The following is a 25,430-nucleotide window of genomic DNA, read 5'->3' as shown; positions in this document are numbered from 1 at the left end:
GGTTGTGAATTCGTTTCATATGTTTAGTGAATAAATCAATTCTCAAGTAACTCGACACTACAGCTCCAGCTCCTTTTGTCAAACATCTGCAAAAGATCAGTCCAAAGAGTTAAAACATCCATTGAAACATCATGATGAATAAATCACTGGATGCCAGCTAATACTACAAAGCCTAGAAGATGAGTAAAATAGAGTAAAAATAAAAAATGAAACCTTGAAGGATTTGAAGCTTAAGTAGCATGTTTTTCCCAGGTGCTCCAGTGTGATTGCAGTGGTGGGAAAACATTTCTAGTAATGAAAAGGTGATTTACAGTTCAGAACTCATTAAATGAACAGAAGGAATGAACACTGAGAAGGAAATTGCGCAACAGTTTTATTACACAACATTCTTTAAAAAAAACTGGAGTGAATCTTGAACTCTTCTCTTCAAGAACCACAACAGACTGACCATTGTGCTGTAAAATTTGCCATGATTTAAAAAAATAATCTCCTCAGTTGTTGTCCTCAGAGTAATTATAACAACAGACTTCAAAACTTCTTAAAAGGTGCACAACGTAACCTTTCTGGTGGAGGTCTGCCGCCTGCTGAATGCTCCACAGTGTGGCATTAAACTTCTCTATCGAGCAGGTGACACCATCAGGCCAAGTAACCGGTCAGATATAAAAACACCCGTAATGAAATAACTGCAAGATAGCAACGTTTAAAGCCAATCAGTGGAACATTCAAGGCAAAGTAATGTAGTCGTAATCATTTACTTACAAAAAAAAATCTATAGTGCAGACAAATGAGTCATATAGTCTATATTCATCATAATTATTTCATGGCTCAATTTATTTATTGTATGTATTAAACTGTGCAAAAATGTATAATGCATAAAACACTCTTTAGTCCTATATTGTATACTCTGTGTTGTGTATTACGTGCCCCCATTTGTTTGACGCATGGGAACACGTTCTTCCTCATCTTTGTGTTTTTTTTTAGTTCTGTTTCTTGTTTTCCTGTAAATAGCAATGAAGATACATTAAAAACATATTTGCCCATCATAATCTTCAAAGGTCAAGGAAATTTGAGTTTTTGCGTACCGTTTGTATAACCAACAACCTGCTCCACCTGCAGCCAGGACAATGAGTAGAAGTACGACTGGCACAATCACTGACAAGACAAAAGGAAAAGAAAGTATTTTCAGAATAAATGGACAATCTGTTTGAATTATGATAAGAAATGTGAATTGTGATAATCAGCTAAAATATTTGAGGGTTTAAGACCAAAGTTCATTACGTTCTTCCTCTTAAAAATGTATCCAAATCTATGAAGTATCTCCATGTATCTAACCCAAACTGCACTCAAAAGAGTACAACTGCACAGGAGTTCATGCAAAACAACTACCGGCATATATATAAAAAAGTACTACTAATATAGAATATTTATAAGTTAAATCAAACTCATGATTCTCTCAAACTCTTGCGTTAACTCACTCTATTTAATACTATTTTTACTGTTGTCGGTGTAATCCCTCATTCGTCCAGGCGTGTTCAATAGTAGAAAAAGCTTCAGTTGTAGTCATCTGGACTCAGTTTTAAAAAATAGACGTTTCGACTCTCATCCAAGAGTCATTGTCAATAAAATAATTTAGATCGAGAACTCCGATATTAATACTGTTCTGTGGTAAGACCCACCCATTGGGAGGAACCTTCCTGAAGTAGAAAGAGTTGTTTGTTTCAACAGAAACTCCCCCCTTGTATCTACCGAGCTAGCCTATTCAGAATCTTAATGGGCTATTAGAATCCTCTTTGTCTTTGTGAGACCCTGGCTCAACCACCCTGAGTACCTGATTAGCATCCAAATGTCCTGGTCCTGGTCCTCTACCTTTCCAAGGGTTCAGTATACCATTATAGATACCAGGGAGATTGAATCTTAGCCCTCCATTTCTGTTTAAAGAAGGTCTTTCTTTTTTAACAAAAATAGCTTCCTTGACTCCTCTTTCAAACCATCTTTTCTCCCTGCTTAAAACCTTCACCTCACCGTCTTCAAACGAGTGATTAGAGGCTTCAAGATGGAGATGCACGGCACTCTGTGGTCCTGAACTTGTATTTCTTCTGTGCTGATAAAGCCTCTTGTGTAGAGGCTGTTTCGTCTCACCTATGTACCGTTCTTTACAGCTTTCTTCACTGCATTGGATCGAATAAACTACATTGCTCTGTTTTTGAGTCGGCAACTTGTCCTTTGGGTGAACCAGTTTTTGTCTTAAAGTGTTTCCTGGTTTAAAATAAACAGGGACTTCGTGTTGTCTAAAAATTCTCTGCAGTTTTTCCGACAGGCCAGACACATAAGGGATAGAAACACCCTTCCTTCTCTGTTCAGTTTCCCTTTTGTCCTGCTTCTTGGTTCTCTTCACTCTGTTGAGAGCCCAAGCGGGGTAACCACAGGCTGAGAGGGCATTTCAGACATGTTTTTCCTCTTTCTTCTTGCCCTCTGAGCTGGTGGGCACACCTTGAGCTCTGTGTTGTAAGGTTCTGATCACACCCAGCTTGTGCTGTAGTGGGTGGTTGGAACCAAAGAGCAGATACTGGTCCGTGTGTGTAGGTTTCCTATATACTTCTATTTGGAGTTTCCCGTCCTCTCCTCTGATCGTGGAACAATCAAGAAAGGCCAAGCGATATTTTTACTGTTATATTCACTACATAAATCCTTTTAATCTAAATAACATTTTTAGTCGACTAATAAACACAACAGATTCATTGACTAAACAACCCAAAGATTGCAGCCCTATTATCCAGATGACGACTTATGAAACCCTTTTGATGGAAGACTCCTGGAGAACTGGTGACATTACACAGACTTAGACTGTTAGACTTGTTTTCATAGTTAACCTCACCACTAGTGGCCACAGACTCTGTCAGAAGAGAGGAGGAAGTGCTGTTGAGGGAGAGGCTGCTGGGAGATGTGGTGCTGTCCTGCCGTCTGGGCCCTGTACGAGGAGCATAAAGACATTCAGCACTCACACAATGTCAACCAATTGTTATGATAAATTCACAATTCAAACATGTTTACATGACGTGAGAACTTTATGTTTACATTTTTGTTTTTAGCTCTAAAGCATGGATGTATTATATTAACGCTCTCAAGCCAACATTGCCAGAGAAATAATGGGAAGTATTATAAACTGACCGTAGTGATGTGGGGCTATATACATCTGTGCATACGATTCCATTCATAAAATTTTTGGTAAACATTTTTGGAGACTATGCATTCAATTTAACTTGGCAAAGTGGCTAGTGGGACTGAATGCGTTGGTTGCCAATGCCAAACTCTTATGCCCATAACAGCGGGAACTTGGGGTGCTGAGGGGTCAGTTGCACCCCCTGCTAATGGGTCAGAGAACTGTAAATAGGCCCGTTGGTTGCTAAATCTAATTCTATTCAAACTAGGGATAAGTATCGAACGAGTTCCATTTTTAGCAATCCATCAGAATCGTTTGTCTCCTCCCTGAACGATTCTGCTTATCGCTGCCACTTTGGGCCAACTTCCTGTGCTGCTCTCTTTACGTCCTCCTCACTACAAGCAAATGAAAAAAATGTTTCAGCTCTGGTGAAGCCTATGAAGCCTGTGAAGCATTATGCGGAATTGTTTGATCCCTGCACATGTCTGTTTGTGTATCACAGTGTAATAAGCAATTTGAGAAATTAGTTTGGACTGGACTTGGGCATCAAATTCTGTTTTATATCATAAGATAAGATAAGATAAGATAAGATATTCCTTTATTGTCCCACATGGGGAAATTTCATTGGTGCAACGCAGGAAGATACAAAGGTAGATACAGAAGAACAGATCACTTATAGGAAGTATGAAAAACACTTTCAGTAGAAGATCTCCTATAAATAAATAAAAACTCCCATAGACAAATAAATAAATAAATACCATTGCATGTGATCCCGACAGTAATTGCACATGAATATGTGTCACGACAGCACATAGATTGCACATGAATTTCACAGTAATTGCACATGAATTCCAACAGCAATTGCACATATGACAGAATTGCACATCAGTATTAGGTTAGGTCAGTATTGCGAGTGTTCAGTACTAACAGTGTTTGTTATAAAGTCTGACAGCAGCAGGAAGGAAAGACCTACGGAACCTTTCCTTCACACATCGAGGGTGGATCATTTAAAATGGTTTACATTGTAGTTTAAAAGATAAGTAGTTCTGTCACTCAAAATGTATTAAATACAGGCTTATAAAACTAGATACATAAGACACATAATATTTTATAGGCTGTATAGGGATTGATAAGAAATTAATTAAGGAATTTAATGAATTAGAAGAATTGTCAACACCACTGAATAAAACCTATCCCTATCAAATATATCAAGATCATATCAAATCATATCAAAATAAAGACATTCTAAGTTACAGGCTGCATGAGCAACATAAAACTGACTCATCCTTGATGTATTCCTCTGTTTAAACCTGATGAGTCAGTTTTAGCTGTTGCACATCCAGCCTGTAACTTAGAATGTTTTTATTTTGATAAAGACATGGGAGGATGGGAGGAGGGAATTGGTATCATATTTGAACAATGAGTAAAAACTGATTAAGTTGCAGTGCCGGGAAACTGAAGTACAGTAAGTAACAAGAATCGTTGTCACAGAGAGGATCATTCATCACATAACTGTGATAACCTTCCCTTTTCCTAACTATGTATACTTTTTACATAATCAAATTTGTGTGAATATAAAAAGAAAAAAATAACGGAGGAGTAATAAGAGAAAAGTGCATGTTGTTGTTGATTAAAAGACCAATAGGCAGTGGAAAAAAATAACACACACTTAGTATAAGAGCTGCATTTTCTATTTTTCTCACAAATTCTGTGACATTTGAAGCCTAAACTTCATGATCAAAGAACACAATGTATTCCTCCGATTTGAGAGAAGTAACTCCTCTTCTCATGTTTAAGGGAAGAACATGTGGAAGAACAGCCGTTAAGTGTACCTACAGCATTGATCCTGTTAAACCTAACCGCTACAGCACAAACATGACAAGACAACATGCAACACTTGTAAAACCACGTCAAGTGACATAATGTCATAAACATTGATATATTGTTGAGTGACATTTACTGTGTGTGGTCATGGAAGAAGAGAGAGTGGAAGTTGAACGAGAACTCAGAGGAACTGAAGAGGAAGCTGGAGTTGTGCCGGGAGTGTCTGTGAATAAAACAAAACACATTATTTTTTAATTAGGTTATGAATGATATATAGATACATCAATGGAATATCAGGTAATTCCCCCTATATTTTGGGTCATGGTCGATAAATCTTTATTTCAATTTCTCTAAATTTTAAGAAAGCAAACAGAAAAATTTAGTCCAAAGTCTTTAAAAAAGTCCAAATGTTATTTTTAAAATTTTAGTTTGGGTCCAGTTCTTTATTGTTGGTGTTTTTTTGCAATGGCCTTGTTTCCTGCTGAAAAGAGTATGTTCCAAAGATCTCCCCTGATTGTGTCCACGGCAGAAGTTTTAAGGCCCAAATACACAGTTCTGAAATCAAGTCAACAACAGTCTGCAGCGCTTTATTGTTCTCAATCCAATATTTCTGAAAAACTTCTGGAATTTTCCAATATTTTGTATTTCCCTGTGAATAGTCAGCACTTTGACATGGTGTTATGAAAAAACTTGTTACATTTGCCCAACAGAACTCCCTGCAAACATCGAGGTGACATATATTTTCCCATTCTTCGTCTGTCAAAACAAATTACCCTCTCTTTCCCATTTATTTTTAATATATTTAGTAGAATGGTTGTCCAGAATATTAATGCATTGTTATCATTTAGTTATTATTCCCCATGAAAGTTCTAATTGATATTCGTAATCATTTCAGTCACAGGTTTAAAATGGTCATTGCATTGTTTAATTTCTTGGTTATTACTCTTTATATGTAAATATCTATAAAAGTCCTGTTTCTCCAAGCCAAGAATTTCCTTCAGCATATCAAAGGTTTTCATCTGATTTGATTTTTTTAAAACAATCTAGTAAAAAACCTTTATACCTGCAGTAGTTATCCAGATCTTTAATCCGAGATCGGTGTGGTTTGATACAAAACCTGGTCATAAGCAAACCAAATTATGGTTTTCACATCTTTGTTTAGTTTAATTTATATGTTTTGATTAGCTCTTTCCAAGTTTAGATTTTACCCAGAGATTTAATTTCCTCCATTTGACCCAATCGTTTTTCATCTACCAGTAATGCCTGTACAGGAACCTTCGGCATCATATTACACATATTCATTTCCATTGAGCTTCATATTCTGGGTCACACAAGTACAGCCAGCAATGCTCTGATTTAAGATAAGATAAGTTAATCCTTTATTGTCCCACATGGGGAAATTTCAGTGTTGCAACGCAGGTAGATACAGAGGAAGATACAGAAGAAAAGAACAGATCACTTATAGGAAGTTTGAAAAACACTCTCAGTAGAAGATCTATAAACAAAAACTCCCATAGACAAAACCTCCCATTACCCAACAAGGGATGGAGGGGAAAAATAATAAAGATAAAAATAAATAAATACCATTGCATGTGATCGCGACAGTAGTTGCACATGAATATGTGTCACGACAGTAATTGCACATGAATTGCACATGAATTTCACAGTAATTGCACATGAATATGACGGAAATGATTTGAGATATTGTATTTGTTCAAACAAGGTAAATGAAATGAATGTTCTACTCAGCTTCTATTTTTCGACATAATTCTCTATGGAGAACTACATCCAAATATTTAAGATATTCAGTCATGACTAGGTATTTTCAAACATTAAAAGTGGTCACCAGTAAGAAATTATTTTAGTATATTCAATGTATATCCAGGCATTGGACCAAAATTTCAATATTTCATATGTTTCTAGTTTTGTAAAAAAAAAAGAACATTGTCTATTTTATGTTCCGTCACACCAATAGTAGATAATAGTAATAGACCAATAGTTCAAAATACAAAGTAATCAAGAGAGGGACCAAGCACAGCCCTGCTTCACCCCTCTTTCTGTCAAGTGACTTCTTGGACTATCGTAAAGAGAACCAATTTTGTTTTAAATATTATTAGTTGCCTATCAAAAATGTGTTCAGCGCTTTAAATAATTAACAGAAACAAATGCTTCCTGTAAAGATTGTATTATGTTGATCTGGGTTTGTTGTGTGTCAATAAATCCTGTCTGATCATTAGGGTTAAATTTGGGAGCATTTGTTCCATTCATTTGGACATAATTGAGGTGTATATACGATAGTCCACGTTCAGGATTGAGATAGGTCTATATGAGGCACAATCGAATCGATCCTTCCCTTTTGAGGTATCCCAGAGTATGGGTGGAGAAGTTTCACCATTGTCATTATCATACATAAGTTTCAACGCTGTTTTTTTTTTTTTTTTTCTTAAACAAAGGGTCATTTCCAGAGTGTCTTTTGTTTTTCGTCCAAATCTACAGTAGTGTAAAATCGGTGCATGATCACTTAGATCTCGAAATCGAGCGCGAAGCGCTCGCCCACTTCCAAACACTCACTAACGCACTCCTTCACTCACGCACGCCCCGTGCATACTAATTAATAGTAGGAAAATGGAACATTACCGTTGTAAACGGGCGAAGCCCGTGCAAAAGTGCGCACTAAACGAGCACTTTACATACACTTTCCATATAAAGCACTCATTTGCCCTAAGTAGCTCACGAATACGTTCCCCATCTCTTGCATGTTCCGTGCATATAAGCATGTAATGCAAAAATTGAACATTATTACTGCATAGAGGGCCAAAAACACAAAGTGGGCGGAGCCCACTCAAAATTAACGAAAGTACCCGTCAGTGACCAGGGACCCACACCATGAGGTAGCGAAAATGTATAGTTTATAATATTTGAAAAATGGGAAACATTGTTTTCGCATTGAATATTCTTTCTTCTTCTTCTTCTTCTTCTTCTTCTTCTTCTTCTTCTTCTTCTTCTTCTTCTTCTTCTTCTTCTTCTTCTTCTTCTTCTTCTTCTTCTTCTTCTTCTTCTTCTTCTTCTTCTTCTTCTTCTTCTTCTTCTTCTTCTTCTTCTTCTTCTTCTTCTTCTTCTTCTTCTTCTTCTGGGACCAACCCCCCCATTTTTTACCCAGTGAACATTGACGAAAAGTCACAAAAATTTGCACACCTCTAAAAATCGTGCCTCTCTACATTCTGGCTATTTCCCTTTTCTAAAATAAAAAAAATTGGCGCGTCAGCGCCCCCAAATGTACCAAAAATGCATTGAGAGATGGGAAATGACCCAAAAAAAATCTGATCGTAGAATCATGAAATTTGGCGCAGAGGTAGATGGTGACAAGAGAAGTAAAAAATATTATTACGGCAATGCCGTCCGCCCAACCAAATGTCGGCCATATTGCTTCAAAAATGGCTAAACATGACTTCGGAGTTTTTCCAAACGTCGTACTTTTACGAACTCCTCCCAGGGCGTTGGCCCTAAAAAGCTGAAATTTGGTGAAAATGCTACTGAGGAGTGGGACATCAAAAGTTATCCAAATTACATTGATACCTGTCACGGTCTCTGTGCGGCGAAGCCGCAAACTGTAGCAAGAATTTCAGAAATCTCCCAAATTTAACATTTCTGCCGTTTGCGCAGATAAAGTCCGAATTGCGTCAAATTAGAATCAGTTGTTAAACTCTTTGCCCTAAACCTATTTGAAGTGAAATAAATTAATTTGGAGCCACAGCGCCCCCTACAGATTTTATATGGAGGTTAAATATTTAGTTTTGCGAAATTATATGAAATTTGACACACAACTCAATTTTGGCATCCCCATCAAAAAAGTCAATGAGACCCATGTCATAATTGTTATGGCTTTGCCGTAACGATGACCGAAACCTTTCATGTTATTCCAATGGGGAAATCGTCAGAACATGTTTACACTTTAGACTTTCACAAACTCCTCTTAGGGCGTCAGCCCTATTAACCTGAAATTTGGTGAGACTCATCTTCAGGGGTGGACCATCAAAAGTTATCCACATTTTTATTCAGAGTCACGGTGTCTGTGCGGCAAAGCCGCACATTTTGCCAAGAATTCAAAATAAAATTGCTTTTTGATGGTAAAACAAAGGGGAGAAGATGTGACAGCGTCACAGATTCAGCAGTAGCCGTAATAAAAGGACAATTGGGGCGCGATAGCGCCCCCTCCTCTTGTGGCGTGGCGGCGGCGTGGCGAGGGCCGATCATTGCCGCTTGCGGCTATATTTATCATTATTATTATAAACATGATCAAACATAATGCACAGATAGTACTGTAAGTGTAAGTTTGATGCCATTAGCCTTATACAATAGAATAGTGCGTTTATGTATGATTATGATCTATATTTTCTTTCATCTCTAATTGATTGTGTCAATCCACTTGAAAGATGAACTCACTTGTGCTGCTCTGTGGTAGAGTCGTGGTTTGTGATGAGGCCTCTGAAACACAGACAAAGAAAAGATGAACAATATGAACAAGTTTTCCTATGTGTATCTCTGCCAATCGAGTACGGAAATAAACATAGTTCTTATTCCACTGGCAGATAATTTAGCTTGATGTGAGAAAATAGTCTCGAGACTACAATACAATTATTGTAAGAAGAAACATCACAATTGTATTAACAATTATCGATACAATGACAAAATAACTCACATAAAATGAAGAGAAGTTAAAACAATTTACATTTATGTTTACTCTCTGGGATTTTTTGTTTTAATTCTCTTGATTATTATGGTTTAGTATTTACTGAAAAATCATGCTTATTGATTGAATTCACAGAAGGTTTGTTCTTTTTAAACAAAATAATCAGTTGTGATGACCTGTCAGAACTGGATTAGCAGCTGTAACATGTTGACAAGGTCATCACAGATTCTAACTATTCAGTGTAATCCCTCCTTCGTCCAGGAGTGTTCCACTGTAGAAGAAAATCTGTTGTACAATCTGGACTCTCTTTTTAGACAAACAAAATGTTTTGGGTCTCATCCAAGAGTCATTCTCAATCTGCAAATCCTGTTTGTGAATTCTGTTCATGGCAATGGCAATAAACCCTTTCTGATTCTGATTCTAAATCATTTTTAAAAATCTACAGAAACACTTCAATCACCATCACTATACTACAAGTGATTGAATTGCCAAAAACTTGACGGACACATTTACTGAGCAGAGTCCCTAAAGTTTCTGCCTTCTACTCTGATTATCACTAGATTTCTAAACTACGTGCTACTGCGCTAAAAGAAAAAAAATACAAAATGACCCTCCACTGTTACTGTAAGCCCGGTTCTATTTCCCCAACAAAACGTGAAAAACAGAAGCAAACCTAGAATGAGAAACTGCATGGTCTAAGGTTCAGCATCAGGATAGAACTGGTTAGGTTAGTAATCTCTCTATAAGTCTGTCTTAAAGTGCATGTGACATGTTATATTACACATTTGACTAAAACATAGTGAACATGATTCTATTTAAGATTTTACTAACATTGTTTCTTATTTTCCCCCAGTTTGACAATGCTGGTGACAACTGTTACCTAGCAACCAAACTATAAATAAGGGCCAATTTCCAATAGTTATAATTTGACAAATAAAAATACATGATATCACATTTGTTTTATTAATGATTAATTAAACTGCCAGACAGATCTATGTCCTGTCATTTTCAACCTTGATAACTGTTTACCACAGGGACTGTCCCACCAAACTAAGTGATGATAACTGAAAAAATATGAGAACCTGTCATATGCACTTTAAGCTCGCCGCTATTGTTCCTGCCAAGATCTTGTGTATGTCCTGTTGTGTCCAGGTAGAATAGTCCATATGTGATAATAAAGGTAAAAGAAGACGTTACCTATGCATATGAGAGTGGAATTGGACCACTTTCCTGCCGTACATCGGATGAGATTGGAGGTGCCTGCCATCCTCACATATCCATCGATGCATTTGTAACGATAAGCATTATTGTTTATGGAGCAGTTCTGCTCAGGGGGCATAGTTAGGGTCAATGGAGGGATACTGCTGCAAGAACAGCTGGAGTCTGAAAGAGATGAAGATCCATTAGTGTGATAGCAGTCAGGCTGGTACACAGAAATATGACTGATCTTAATGGAGCATGGAAGGTTTTTAATCACAACCACAAAAAATACATTCTTTATATAAATGTTTTTAATTATTTTTCAAACGTATTTATACAGGGAAAACCCAATGAGAAAAGTTCTCTTTTTCATGGGTATCCTGTTAAAACACTACACAAAATAAAGAACAAATAAACACAGGATACTAAAACACAAATAAAATATTCAATAAAATTAACCAATACATTTATACATACAATATGAGATACAATGATATAAAACAAGTGCAATGGCACTGTGGGTAATCCTTGACCGAAGCTTTAAAATCATTAAAGGCTTATGATTTAATTAAAAAAGTCTCTGTGTTTTGTTCCACAGGAGCAAAGTTGTTGAAAGCCTTTTCTCTGTCTCTGTGTTGATATGATGTGGTTGTAAGATAAAAATGTCCTGAGACCTCAGGCAGATCTGACGTGCAATAAACTTGATAAATATTGAGGCAAAATGACAACTAGAGCCTCATAAACAAACTAAAGGCAGTGCTGTTCTCTTCTCACATCCAATCATCCCATTCTACTTTAGAGTATAATTCACAGTGGTGAGTTCTGTATCCTTCTCCTATAATGAACCTTAGAGCTGAACTTCAGAGCTGAACTTCAGAGCTGAACCTTAGAGCTGAACCTTAGAGCTGAACTTCAGAGCTGAACCTTAGAGCTGAACCTCAGAGCTGAACTTCAGAGCTGAACCTTAGAGCTGAACTTCAGAGCTGAACCTTAGAGCTGAACTTCAGAGCTGAACTTCAGAGCTGAACCTTAGAGCTGAACTTCAGAGCTGAACCTTAGAGCTGAACCTCAGAGCTGAACTTCAGAGCTGAACCTTAGAGCTGAACTTCAGAGCTGAACCTTAGAGCTGAACTTCAGAGCTGAACTTCAGAGCTGAACCTCAGAGCTGAACTTCAGAGCTGAACTTCAGAGCTGAACCTCAGAGCTGAACTTCAGAGCTGAACCTCAGAGCTGAACTTCAGAGCTGAATGATAAACGGAGTTCAGAGGTTTTAACACTGACGCAGTAGAATACATATATATATAATATCACCATAATCTAGAATTGAGGGAAATTTAACCTCGATCAACTGTTTTCTACAAATTTCATAAGAAGAATAACAATCTTGCTTTAAGATTCTTTATTTTCACACTGGAACACTCCTGGACCAATGAGGGATTAAACTGACTGTTTTGATTTGCAATAAATTCTTCTCTCTGCAAACTTCAGTCTGTCCAGATAACAATGATTCATTACAAATTTCTACATCTGTAATAAACATAAAAAAAATCTTGGTCAACTAAAGACTATGCATCGATTAGTCGCCTAAATGCAGCGTGGAATTAGCAATTCACTCTCTTTGCACCGACTATATATTTACTTTAAGTGCACTGACAAGACAAGAAAAGCTGTAAATTGTATATGTGTATGCTTTTATTTTTTTACAACTCATTATGGAATCTCTGTCTGACTCATTCATGCTTTCACCTTTCTCTTTTGGCACATTTCTAATTCTAATCAAGTAATTAGTTAAGTATAAAAACATATTTGGTGAAGTAAGAAGTAATGATCTGAACGACTAAATGCTTAACAGTCCAACTCATTTCATTGTTGATTCTTTTAATGATATCAATAAGATAAGATAAGATAAGATATTCCTTTATTGTCACACATGGGGAAATTTCATTGATGCAACGCAGGTAGATACAGAGGTAGATACAGAAGAAAAGAACAAATAACACAATGAATAAATAAATAACACAATGAATCAGGTGTTGCAGCTTGACTGTATTGGCTACTGCCTGTGTGTACTATAATATTTGCAATTACTAGTAAAGCATACCATATAAATGAACTGTGGTAAAATACAAGACCTACCTGAAGAAGGGAGACATGTTAGATCAAGTGCTGTTGCTGTGGGCTCTGTACATGTAACTGTTATTAAGGGTACTGAGGTTACATAAAAAGAATGACATGGTCGCTAAAGTAAGCACAGCTGAACTTCAACAAAGATGGAACAAGAAACTATCTTCCTCTTGTTTGTTCCTAAGAACATCTCATTGCAGACGTACAGGGGTTTTCATGTTCTGTTTTCTATTTTAGGATTATGTCAAGCTAACACTATGGCTCTATAAATCTTGTACAACTGAGTGATAGTACAAACATACTTTTAAACTTAATTTAAAATCACAGTCCTGTAACTTCATTAATCATCCTTTCACAGCTCCTGTTCTGTTCCGTAATGTTCCGTAATGTTATTAAAGAAACTAAAAGCAGTGGTTAACAAAGTATTTATGAACCTAACCTTTGTATTTTTGTGTAATTTGCTTTTTTGCCCTACAACATATTATTATTATTATTATAAACATGATCAAACATAATGCACAGATAGTACTGTAAGTGTAAGTTTGATGCCATTAGCCTTATACAATAGAATAGTGCGTTTATGTATGATTATGATCTATATTTTCTTTCATCTCTAATTGATTGTGTCAATCCACTTGAAAGATGAACTCACTTGTGCTGCTCTGTGGTAGTGTCGTGGTTTGTGATGAGGCCTCTGAAATACAGACAAAGAAAATAAAAACAAATCGGTGTAATCCCTCATTCGTCCACGAGAGTTCCATTGTAGGTGGGCGGGGCTTACCACAGAATAGAATAAATATCTGAGTTCCCGGTCTAAATTCGCAAAATTGACAATGACTCTTGGATGAGAGTCGAAACGTCTCAAACTGACTCCAGATGAAACAACTCAACCTTTTTCTACAAAATAAAAACAACATTAACAAATTTTCCTTTGTGTATCTCTGCCAATCGGAAATAAACATAGTTCTTATTCCACTGGCAGATAATTTAGCTTGATGTGAGACTTGATGTCTCGAGACTACAGATGTCACAACTTCTTTTGTGAGAACAATTATTGTAAGAAGAAACATCACAATTGTATTAACAATTATCGATACGACGACAAAATAACTCACATAAAATTAAGAGAAGTTAAAGTTTTAATTCTCTTGATTATTATGGTTTAGTATTTACTGCTTATTGATTGAATTCACAGAAGGTTTGTTCTTTTTAAACAAAATAATCAGTTGTGATGACCTGTCAGAACTGGATTAGCAGCTGTAACATGTTGACAAGGTCATCACAGATTCTAACTATTCAGTGTAATCCCTCCTTCGTCCAGGAGTGTTCCACTGTAGAAGAAAATCTGTTGTACAATCTGGACTCTCTTTTTAGACAAACAAAATGTTTTGGGTCTCATCCAAGAGTCATTCTCAATCTGCAAATCCTGTTTGTGAATTCTGTTCATGGCAATGGCAATAAACCCTTTCTGATTCTGATTCTAAATCATTTTTAAAAATCTACAGAAACACTTCAATCACCATCACTATACTACAAGTGATTGAATTGCCAAAAACTTGACGGACACATTTACTGAGCAGAGTCCCTAAAGTTTCTGCCTTCTACTCTGATTATCACTAGATTTCTAAACTACGCGCTACTGCGCTAAAAGAAAAAAAATACAAAATGACCCTCCACTGTTACTGTAAGCCCGGTTCTATTTCCCCAACAAAACGTGAAAAACAGAAGCAAACCTAGAATGAGAAACTGCATGGTCTAAGGTTCAGCATCAGGATAGAACTGGTTAGGTTAGTACACTGAACATCAATTACACTTTACCTGACGTGTGCAGCGGAGGGAGGACGGTTGAGGTCGTCTCTAGATCTGTTTCTGGGCTCACTGAAGAGATGACATACACGGTGGGGGTCACAACTGAAGTGGAAGATGCAACAAAATATAAATATAATTATACTGGTAGTGGTTTTTTCAGAGTATATAATAGTCCAACAAATAAGGACAATAATGGTTGGAAATGTGGCTATTTTTGGATTTTTCTTAATTTCATTTGGGTTCTATATGTTTTCTCATTTAAAGCCATTTCAATTTTGGCGGACTAAGAAACGCTTTTCATTCAGACTATGGCTTACACAGACAGAATAACAAAATACTCAATACGTAAAACATGAAGCATTCAAGGTAATGAGTTACTAATATAAACAGCCACTGAATTCAATATGTTTAATTAGTTTTTATTTTATTTTAGTTAGTTTTCACTAACCTCAGATCACTCCCTTCAAAAGTCTGTATATTTTTGTCTAGTTATTCAGTATACACTCAATTGCCTTTTTTTTCCTTAGTATTCAAAGCGACTTTTCAATGGAAAGAAAATAGCACATAAAATGCCATTATTTCCTAATAAATGCAAGCTCGTCAAAACTTAACATAAGACACATTTCCTGAAACAATTTAATTTTAACTTATGTGTTTTTGCAGTGTACGGATAGAGCTGAAAGTATTCTGGTTCCTGGGAGATGGATTTTGAGTGAGTGATGGCCCACACATAATCAGAGTGTGGGCCATTACCAGGAACCTCTCTGTGAAGGGCCAAGAATGAAACATGACTCCAGCTTACACAATACAGGAGAAACTGAATTCATTCAAAAAAAAAACATACTAGTATAACATTAAAAAGGCCCTGGTATGAGGAATTAGGTGAACATCGCCAAAACAACGGAACCAATCCATAGCAAAAAGAGACAAACCTGGGCAGAATAAGATTAAAAACCACAATGAACAATACAATTATACATTTAGGGAGGAAGATGTAATGCTATAACAAATGTATGTATTTAGAAAACAATTGTGAGATGCTAGAATGGGTAATACATGAACACTGCAACAATAAATAATGTATATGTCCTCTTGAAAATCAGACACAAACAGAAAAACAAACATCACACTGTATATAGTGCCCCAAGGGTCCGTCCTGGGACCCCTTCTGTTCAACCTCTACATGCTGCCGTGAGGTCAGTTGATACGCAGCCAAAATGTGTCCTATCACAATTATGCAGACGACACTCAGACACTAACTCCAACAGATTAGTGTGGATGCAAAACAACTTCCTCCAGCTGAACTCAGACAAGACTAAAATGATCGTCTTTGTCCCACAGAAACAAAGAGAAAGTGTTAGCGGTCACCTCCAGAGTCTTGGTCTGAAACCTACAAACCAAGTTAGAAATCTGGGGGTAATAATGGACTCAGACTTGAACTTTAACAACCACATCAGTAGCTTTTACCATCTAAAAAAAATCTAAACTTATCCATGCGTTTGTCTCCAGTAGTTTAGACTGTAACGGCCTGCTCACTGGCCTCTCCAAACGAGCTGTAAAACAGCTGCAGCACATCCAGAACGCTGCTGCTCGGGTCCTGACTAGAACCAGGAAGTATGATCACATTAGTCCTGTTCTCAGGTCTCTGCACTGGCTCCTGTGGCTCAGAGAATAGACTTTAAAGGTGCCATAACATGCTTTTTTCACGTGTCGTAGTCTATCCTAAGTGTATAATTGATAATAATAAGGGTTGTGCAACACCCTTAACATAATAGTTAAGAAATATCACCCAGACCTTGGACCCCCTCACCAACCCAGAAATGCAAACGGCTTGGTTTGATATTCGCCCCCACCCTTGCGAAGAGCGATCTGGCTCCCCCGCCCAACCCGTGACGTAGTCTCAGAGCGCGTGTTTGCCCCGCCCACCCGTGATGTAGCCCCACAGCGGTCTGCTCCGCGCTGCGCAGCTCCGCGCGAATGAGTGAGAAACGATAGAACTTCAGATCAACACTACTTTGAGCCTAAATAAATCTGGTGTTTATTCTACAGCGAGCGCAGAACAGATTTATATATATATATATAAGTCTTATGTCCATCGCGGTCTTATTTCCTGGTTTTTCGGTATCGGATAGAACTTCTCTACGTTTATTTTCCCGGTTGCTACATCAACTGCCACATAAACCTTCACCATTGTGATAATAGTAAAGAGTGCGATATCATTAATGATTTTTTTGGGCTTCTTTGAGCCGGGGGGAAGGGGGCGGGAGGCGGCAGGCGGGAGGGGGGTGGAGAGGGGAGATGATGACGCGTGCTTGCCCTTATGACGCGGTCTTGCCCCACCGCCCCTCAGTTTGGAGATTCGCGGAAAGGAGATAGTCTGTAATATAGCTAAAAACTGCGGGAATCAGTCAAAAAAAACACTCTGGGTACATATATGAAGCACAAATGAAGCCTGCGTAAATTCAGCCTGGAAGACCTAACTCCATCCATCTACGTCAAGGCCTCCATGGAAGGACCCCTCTCCCCAGCGCCATCATCGCACTCAAGCGGGCGCCCGCCTGTCCGTCTGTGAGAGTCAGATCCCTCCTTCACCATGGACTCTCCCAGGTTTCTGCGCTTATCCCAAAGAGGTTATGCAGTTTTTCCTGGCCAAAGAAGTAGGGTGAAAGGTCAGGGGGCGTCCGTACCATGGCCCTCGCACCTGCTCCTCATCCCCAATCAACGCTCTCAAGTGACTCCTCCCTGCTCCAATCAGCACCAGGCGGTCACATTTAAGCCCTCAGGCTGATGGCTCGGCCGCTCAAACCGTACTGCGACTGATATTATGTCAGAGTTCATATCAGATGACCCTCCGTGTACCTCTCACGGGGGCTCCGGCTCCTCCCGCGGTCCTCCGGCTTCGTAAGAGCGCATCCACCTGACCCGGTGGAAGAGCTGAGCGGCTCGCCGCATTCTCTCATTACGAGAACTCCTCACTTGCGCTCGAAACGCTTCCCATCCACCAGCCGCGCGCCCCGCAGCAGGAACCAGGAAATCATCAGCCGCTCCGCGCACGCTGCTGTGCCGCGGCGCCTCTCCTCCGCATCGAGCGTCGGGACGTCTCCTTCACGTGGCTCCTCCCGCGCACAGCGTCTCTCCACCGGATCACGCTGACACCAGGTCCAGCTTCATCGCTCAGCAGCTCCAGAACACGCTCCTCTCCACGTCAGGCTCCAACACGCGTCAGCGCCCTGTCCTCGACTCCAGGGGGCCTGTCCCAGGCCCGCCGCTGGCCATATAGGGCCCCTAGGCCGAACTCCCAGCGATGTCCCCAGTCGAAATTAAGTATTTTTACATTGTCTTCATCTCGCGAATATTGCTTGAATCACAATCTTTAGCAAGATTTCAAGGTTCTCAACTACGGTGTCTCCAACAATCTAACTTACCTTTCGTTTTTCATTCCTAACATCCTTGCCCCGCCCTCTCACCTCACGCACGCTGCTCCCTGTGGAGCAGATCGAGGCAGCTCCATGCATTGTACATATCGTGCCATTCATTCCTTTTAGGGCTCTTATTCAGCGCTGTCCAATCTCATTCATTGGAAAAGGTATCTGCTCCTCAGCTTTCCCAAACACTCTGTGGTTTCATTAATAAATAGATAATATAAATAAACAATAAAATTAAATAAACTGCGCAGCACGTCTCACTCATATTCACGAGAAATGGGTCCATGTGCCCAGTCCGCAGGCACACCACAATCCCCCGGTCCAAAAGACAACCGTTACGTCACATCATGTACTATATATTCACGTTTAAAATATCCCACGTTACATCGTGGGCACATGACGGCGCGGCCAGCTATGTACAATCTTCCCAAATTTCAGGGCAGCTCCCATTCTGGAGCACCCTTCTATAGCCCGAAAGTACGGTAATTCTAGTCATGCTACACTCACTGTTATATCGCTAAGCGACCAGCGCAAGCGCCGCACAAAAAAGCCACGCCATTCAATTCAAACTGCCTGTCAAACCGGCTTACTCCCGCATGCGCGTATCAGGAGTTGCAGCACCGTACCAGTCTGTCCAGCCCCACAGACTGTTCCTTTACTGTCCCTCTCCCTGGAATCTGCCCGCTCCGGGCCCCTCTGGTTGTTTTCATGGGCCAAATCTGGTCCTCCAAGGCCATCTTGCTTCAGAGTTCATTCTCTCGTCCACGCTCTGCCGCCTGCCGGCGTTCTCCTGTCCACGCTCTGCCGCCTGCCGGCGCTCTCCTGTCCACGCTCTGCCGCCTGCCGGCGTTCTCCTGTCCACGCTCTGCCGCCTGCCGGCGCTCTCCTGTCCACGCTCTGCCGCCTGCCGGCGCTCTCCTGTCCACGCTTTGCCGCCTGCCGGCGCTCTCCTGTCCACGCTCTGCCGGCGCTCTCCTGTACACGCTCTGCCGGCGCTCTCCTTTCCACGCTCCCCCGTCTGCCCCGGCGCACTGCCTGCACGCTCCCCCGTCTGCCCCGGCGCACTGCCTGCACGCTCCGCCGTCTGCCCCGGCGCACTGCCTGCACGCTCCGCCGTCTGCCCCGGCGCACTGCGTGCACGCTCCGCCGTCTGCCCCGGCGCACTGCGTGCACGCTCCGCCGTCTGCCCCGGCGCACTGCGTGCACGCTCCGCCGTCTGCCCCGGCGCACTGCGTGCACGCTCCGCCGTCCGCTCCGGCGCACTGCCTGCACGCTCCCCCGTCTGCCCCGGCGCACTGCGTGCACGCTCCGCCGTCTGCCCCGGCGCACTGCGTGCACGCTCCGCCGTCTGCCCCGGCGCACTGCGTGCACGCTCCGCCGTCTGCCCCGGCGCACTGCGTGCACGCTCCGCCGTCTGCCCCGGCGCACTGCGTGCACGCTCCGCCGTCTGCCCCGGCGCACTGCGTGCACGCTCCGCCGTCTGCCCCGGCGCACTGCGTGCACGCTCCGCCGTCTGCCCCGGCGCACTGCGTGCACGCTCCGCCGTCTGCCCCGGCGCACTGCGTGCACGCTCCGCCGTCTGCCCCGGCGCACTGCGTGCACGCTCCGCCGTCCGCTCCGGCGCACTGCGCGCTCGCTCCGCCGTCCGCTCCGGCGCACTGCGCGCTCGCAACTGTGTGCACGCTCCGCCGTTTTCCCCGGCGCACTGCGCGCGCGCGCAACTGCGTGCACGCTCCGCCGTCTTCCCCGGCGCACTGCGCGCGCGCAACTGCGTGCACGCTCCGCCGTCTGCCCCGGCGCACTGCGTGCAGGCTCTGCCGTTCGCCGGCGCTTCCAGGTCTACATTCTGCCGTTCTTTCCAGGTTTCCGTTCTGCCAGCGCTCCAGGTCTACGTTCCGCTGTCCTGCCGGCGTTTCCAGGTCCACATTTTGCCGGCGCTTTCAGGTTTACGTTCTGCCGGCGTTTCCAGGTTTACGTTCTGCCGGCGTTTCCAGGTTTACGTTCTGCCGGCGCTTCCAGGTTTACGTTCTGCCGTCTGCCGGCGCTATCCTGTCCACGCTCCGCCGTCTGCCGGCGCTATCCTGTCCACGCTCCGCCGTCTGCCAACACCCCCACTTCCTGTCGTCTGCTGCCTCCTTTGTTTTTGGGGGGTATTAGAAGTCTATCATGTAACTTTCAAATCCCTAAAGGCAAAACCCCTGCATCTCATAGCCGCACACGTGGCTCATTCTGCCTCTTAGAGCTTCGGCTAAACTCGCAATTGGGTCAAACTACGGGCGGACCTCATCCCCGGTGCTCCTGACTCCAGGAGGCCAGCCCATGACTGCAGCACCCTGGTTTCGGAAATATCCGAGGGTAACATCGATCCCATGCAATCTGCCCTCTCGTCTTCACACCGGGCACTGGTTTAGAATAGGAGCTGCTACATCCGCGGCCACTCAGGGCATATCCTCCACAGCCCTCTAACAACTCGGGCCCTTCTGCTCGTATGTTCGTTCCTACCTGCCTCCGATCTTGGTGGCTCAACGCCCCTCGCATCTCTAGTAAGTCTCGTCTCGCTACAAATACTGGTGGTGGTTCATATCCCTCATTACCTGTTCCTTAGCGGCATCCTCTTGCTCTCCCCGTGTCTACGTCATTTCTTATCTACTCCCAGGTGCTTCATATTCCTGTCCCCGGTCCTTCACCACATGTCCGTGAATAGAGGCCTCCATTTCAGACGCTTCGGGTTTTCAGGGCATCGCCCCCTACTCTCCCCGTCACTACGCATCCGCCCCTCTCGGGCCACCATGTGATCAATGGCGGCCTCGTGGCCTGACCAGTCTACTCTATATTAAGTATCTGCTGTTACGTTCTTTCTGAGTATCAGTAATAACCTTGGCACACAGCTGCTCAGACCCCGGGTTTTTGGGGGGAGACATCTAATACAAATAGATCATGGAGTGCCCATGATTGCAACGTCTTCCGCCGGGGTCTGAGCGCCAAATAACTCTCGAATAAAGCTTGCTCAACAGTCCATTCTCGTGGTCTCTTTGTCTCTCCAGGGTGAAATGAAGCCTGTGTAAATTCAGCCTGGAAGACCTAACTCATCCATCTACGTCAAGGCCTCCATGGAAGGACCCCTCTCCCCAGCGCCATCATCGCACTCAAGCGGGCGCCCGCCTGTCCGTCTGTGAGAGTCAGATCCCTCACTTCACCATGGACTCTTCCAGGTTTCTGCGCTCCCAATCAGCACCAGGCGGTCGCATTTAAGCCCTCAGGCTGATGGCTCGGCCGCTCAAACCGTACTGCGACCCACCACCTCCCCTGCTCCTCCTCTGCATTCCCCTCATCCTCTACCTCCTCTTAACATCTACCACCACCAGGCTCCAGGCTCCGGGGGGAGACATCTAATACAAATAGATCATGGAGTGCCCATGATTGCAACGTCTTCCGCCGGGGTCTGAGCGTCAAATAACTCGCGAATAAAGCTTGCTCAACAGTCCATTCTCGTGGTCTCTTTGTCTCTCCAGGGTGAAATAGCAATGTAAGAAGGTTAAAAGCTCTGAAAAGTCGATTTTGCATGTTATGGGACCTTTAAAGCAGCTCTGCTTGTGTACAAGTCTCTCCATGGCCTAGCACCAATGTACATCTTGGACATGTTAGTGCCATATGAACCATCTCAGACTGGATCTAACTTTGGATGCAATTTAGTGTATTTATTACATAGAGGGATTTCTTTCTATTTCCTATAACTTTCAACAAACAAACTGCCACTTGACTGATGTAAAATTATGATAAGTATTTACCACATGGACTATCCCACCAAACAAACTAGTAATTAGTACAACATGTACAAACCTGTTATGTACACAGTAAGAGTAGAAGCAAACTCTCTTTGAACAGCTCTCGTGTCTGTGTTTGAACCACCATTAAGTCGGACCACTACAATAAATCCAGAAACCAAATGCGAAAAGCCCAAACAAACCAAAACATGGCGATGCAGACGTTTAACAAGCCTGGATTATGCATTTAGCACCATGTCTAATCTTTGGTATCATGCAAGTTTATATGTTCATATGCTTTAGAAATCAAAAACACTGGATTACAAAGTGTGTCTCTCTTTTGGAAAGTATGTCTTCATTACATTTTCTACTGTTACTGGATTATTTTTATGATTCACAAAAACATATTTTGCAAACATAGTTAAATTCATGGGTTCATTATGGATTATTCCAAACTGTTAATTTAAAGGAACATGGTTTAATCATTTATTTCAGGCCAGTATAAAGGCCTATAAACCAATAAATCATATATAACAGCAGAACCTTGAACTAAGCCTTGATTACTTTAAGGGAGTGTCTAAAGAGCCGCGGCACGCGGCCAAAACTGCCATGTTTACTTTGTGCCACGGCTCCCAAAACTGCTGCGCTATTTGACCGCGCCGGGTTAGGGTTAAGGTTAGGGTTAAGGGTTAAGGGTTAAGGTTAGGGTTAGGGTTAGGGTCAGAGTCAGGGTTAAGGTTAGGGTCAGGGTCAGGGTTAGGGTTAGGGTTAGGGTCAGGGTTAGGGTTAGGGTTAGGGTCAAGGTTAGGGTTAGGGTTAAGGTTAGGGTTAGGGTTAGGGTTAAGGTTAGGGTCAGGGTCAAGGTTAGGGTCAGGGTCAAGGTTAGGGTTAGGGTCAGGGTTAAGGTTAGGGTTAGGGTCAGGGTCAGGGTTAAGGTTAGGGTTAGGGTCAGGGTTAAGGTTAGGGTTAGGGTTAGCCATGAGGCTATATGGCAGTGCCGTGGTTCCTGAAACTGCTGGGCCAGTTGACCGCGCCGCAGCTCTGCAGCCACAGCCTTACTTTAATATTCACTGCAATACAACTGACAGACTCTAAAGGGCAGAAGGAGCTTTTCACAAAACAATGTCAAAGGTATGATGGGATCAGTGACGTAAGACTTACAAAGCTTTTCACTAGCTTGTTAAATCCTCTGATTTATATTTTCACCCCACAAAGAGCAGAACTCGAGATTATTCCAGGTCAGACCCGTTTCTAAGGTCTGTATGTCCTCTTATGACATAAACTGACAGCATTAGTTCATTACAAGCACTATTTTGATACAAAGAAAAAGGCTTGATATTCAATGCCAATTTCGATACCACAATGATGATTAAAACTGATTTAATGTAATTTTCAACACAATATAAGAGAAATGTATTTAAAATGATAATGTAGTCTTCTGATAAATATAATACATTCAGTAAAGATCAAACTTTGCCCTATTTATTTGATTTTTGCAAACAAAGGGGGGACGTTGAATGCCAATAAACACTCTGATTTATGAATTATTATCATTATTAATAGTGGTAAGCCTAGTATTATTATTATTATCCATCCATCCATCCATCCATCCATCTTCTGCCGCTTTATCCGGGGCCGGGTCGCGGGGGCAGCAGTCTGAGCAGGGACTCCCAGACTTCCTTCTCCCCAGACACTTCCTCTAACTCCTCCGGGGGGATCCCGAGGCGTTCCCAGGCCAGCCGAGAGACATAGTCTCTCCAGCGTGTCCTGGGTCTTCCCCGGGGCCTCTTCCCGGTGGGACATGCCTGAAACACCTCCCGAGGGAGGCGCCCAGGAGGCATCCGGAACAGATGCCCGAGCCACCTCAGCTGGCTCCTCTCGACGTGGAGGAGCAGCGGCTCTACTCCGAGCTCCCCCCGTGTGGCCGAGCTCCTCACCTTATCTCTAAGGGAGCGCCCAGCCACCCGGCGGAGGAAACTCATTTCGACCGCTTGTATCCGCGATCTTGTTCTTTCGGTCACTACCCAAAGCTCATGACCATAGGTGAGGGTAGGAACGTAGACCGACCGGTAAATAGAGAGCTTTGCCTTTCGGCTCAGCTCCCTCTTTACCACAACGGTCCGATGCAGCGACTGCATCACTGCAGCCGCTGCACCGATCCGCCTGTCGATCTCACGCTCCATCCTTCCCTCACTCGTGAACAAGACCCCGAGATACTTGAACTCCTCCACTTGGGGCAAGGACACCCCACCCACCTGGAGAGGGCAAGCCACCTTTTTCCGGTCGAGAACCATGGCCTCGGATTTGGAGGTGCTGATTCTCATCCCAGCCGCTTCACACTCGGCTGCAAACCGTCCCAGTGCATGTTGCAGGTCCGGGTTTGATGGAGCCATCAGGACAACATCGTCTGCAAACAGCAGAGATGAGATCCTGTGGTCCCCAAACCGGACCCCCTCCGACCCCTGACTGCGCCTAGAAATTCTGTCCATAAAAATTATGAACAGAACCGGTGACACAGGGCAGCCCTGGCGGAGTCCAACATGCACTGGGAACAGGTCTGACTTACTGCCGGCAATGCGAACACAGCTCCTGCTCCGGTCATACAGGGACCGGACAGCCCTGAGCAAAGGGCCCCGGACCCCGTACTCCCGGAGCACCCCCCAAAGGACACCCCGAGGGACACGGTCAAAAGCCTTCTCCAGATCCACAAAGCACATGTGGACTGGTTGGGCAAACTCCCATGAACCCTCGAGCACCCGATGGAGGGTATAGAGCTGGTCCAGTGTTCCACGACCGGGACGAAAACCACTCTGCTCCTCCTGAATCCGAGGTTCGACTATCGGTCGGATTCTCCTCTCCAGTACCTTGGAATAGACCTTACCCGGGAGGCTGAGGAGTGTGATCCCTCTGTAGTTGGAACACACCCTCCGGTCCCCCTTCTTGAACAGAGGGACCACCACCCCGGTCTGCCAGTCCAGAGGCACGGTCCCCGAACGCCACGCGATGTTGCAGAGACGTGTCAACCAAGACAGTCCTACAACATCCAGATACTTTAGGTACTCAGGGCGGATCTCATCCACCCCCGGAGCCCTGCCACCGAGGAGTTTGCGGACAACCTCAGTGACTTCAGCTTGGGTGATGGATGAGCCAGCCTCCGAGTCCCGGGTCTCTACTTCCTCTTCAGAAGACGTGACTGAGGGATTAAGGAGATCCTCAAAGTATTCCTTCCACCGTCCGACGACATCCCCAGTCGAGGTCAGCAGGCCTCCACCCGCACCGTAAACGGTGTTTGTGAGACACTGCTTCCCCTTCCTGAGGCGCCGGACGGTTTGCCAGAATTTCTTTGGTGCCGACCGATAGTCCTCCTCCATGGCCTCCCCGAACTCCTCCCAGGCCCGGGTTTTTGCCTCTGCGACAGCACGAGCCGCGGCTCG

At 43.0% G+C, this 25,430-nt stretch overlaps 1 protein-coding gene across 1 annotated transcript in view; it reads right to left on the bottom strand.

Annotated features, from left to right (window-relative positions):
* Nucleotides 1–423: 423 nt before the first annotated feature.
* The window catches only part of il15ra (interleukin 15 receptor subunit alpha), a 30,745-nt gene continuing 5,738 nt past the window's right edge, over nt 424–25,430 (bottom strand). Inside the window, exons 4-11 of the mRNA XM_072453824.1 lie at nt 14,817–14,909; nt 13,651–13,692; nt 10,872–11,057; nt 9,428–9,469; nt 5,121–5,207; nt 2,876–2,968; nt 1,083–1,152; nt 424–998 (exon numbers count right to left, since the gene is read on the bottom strand). Of these exons, the coding sequence (XP_072309925.1) occupies nt 917–998; nt 1,083–1,152; nt 2,876–2,968; nt 5,121–5,207; nt 9,428–9,469; nt 10,872–11,057; nt 13,651–13,692; nt 14,817–14,909 (695 nt within the window). The 3' untranslated portion in view covers nt 424–916. The remainder of the gene's footprint in view (nt 999–1,082; nt 1,153–2,875; nt 2,969–5,120; nt 5,208–9,427; nt 9,470–10,871; nt 11,058–13,650; nt 13,693–14,816; nt 14,910–25,430) is intronic.

Source organism: Eucyclogobius newberryi, unplaced genomic scaffold (assembly GCF_026437365.1).
Source record: "Eucyclogobius newberryi isolate DKJ021-1_F unplaced genomic scaffold, fEucNew1.0.hap1 SCAF_2, whole genome shotgun sequence".
Lineage (NCBI taxonomy): Eukaryota > Metazoa > Chordata > Actinopteri > Gobiiformes > Gobiidae > Eucyclogobius > Eucyclogobius newberryi.
Note: the sequence above shows the minus strand (reverse complement) of the source record. Positions and strands in the feature narration are given on the sequence as shown.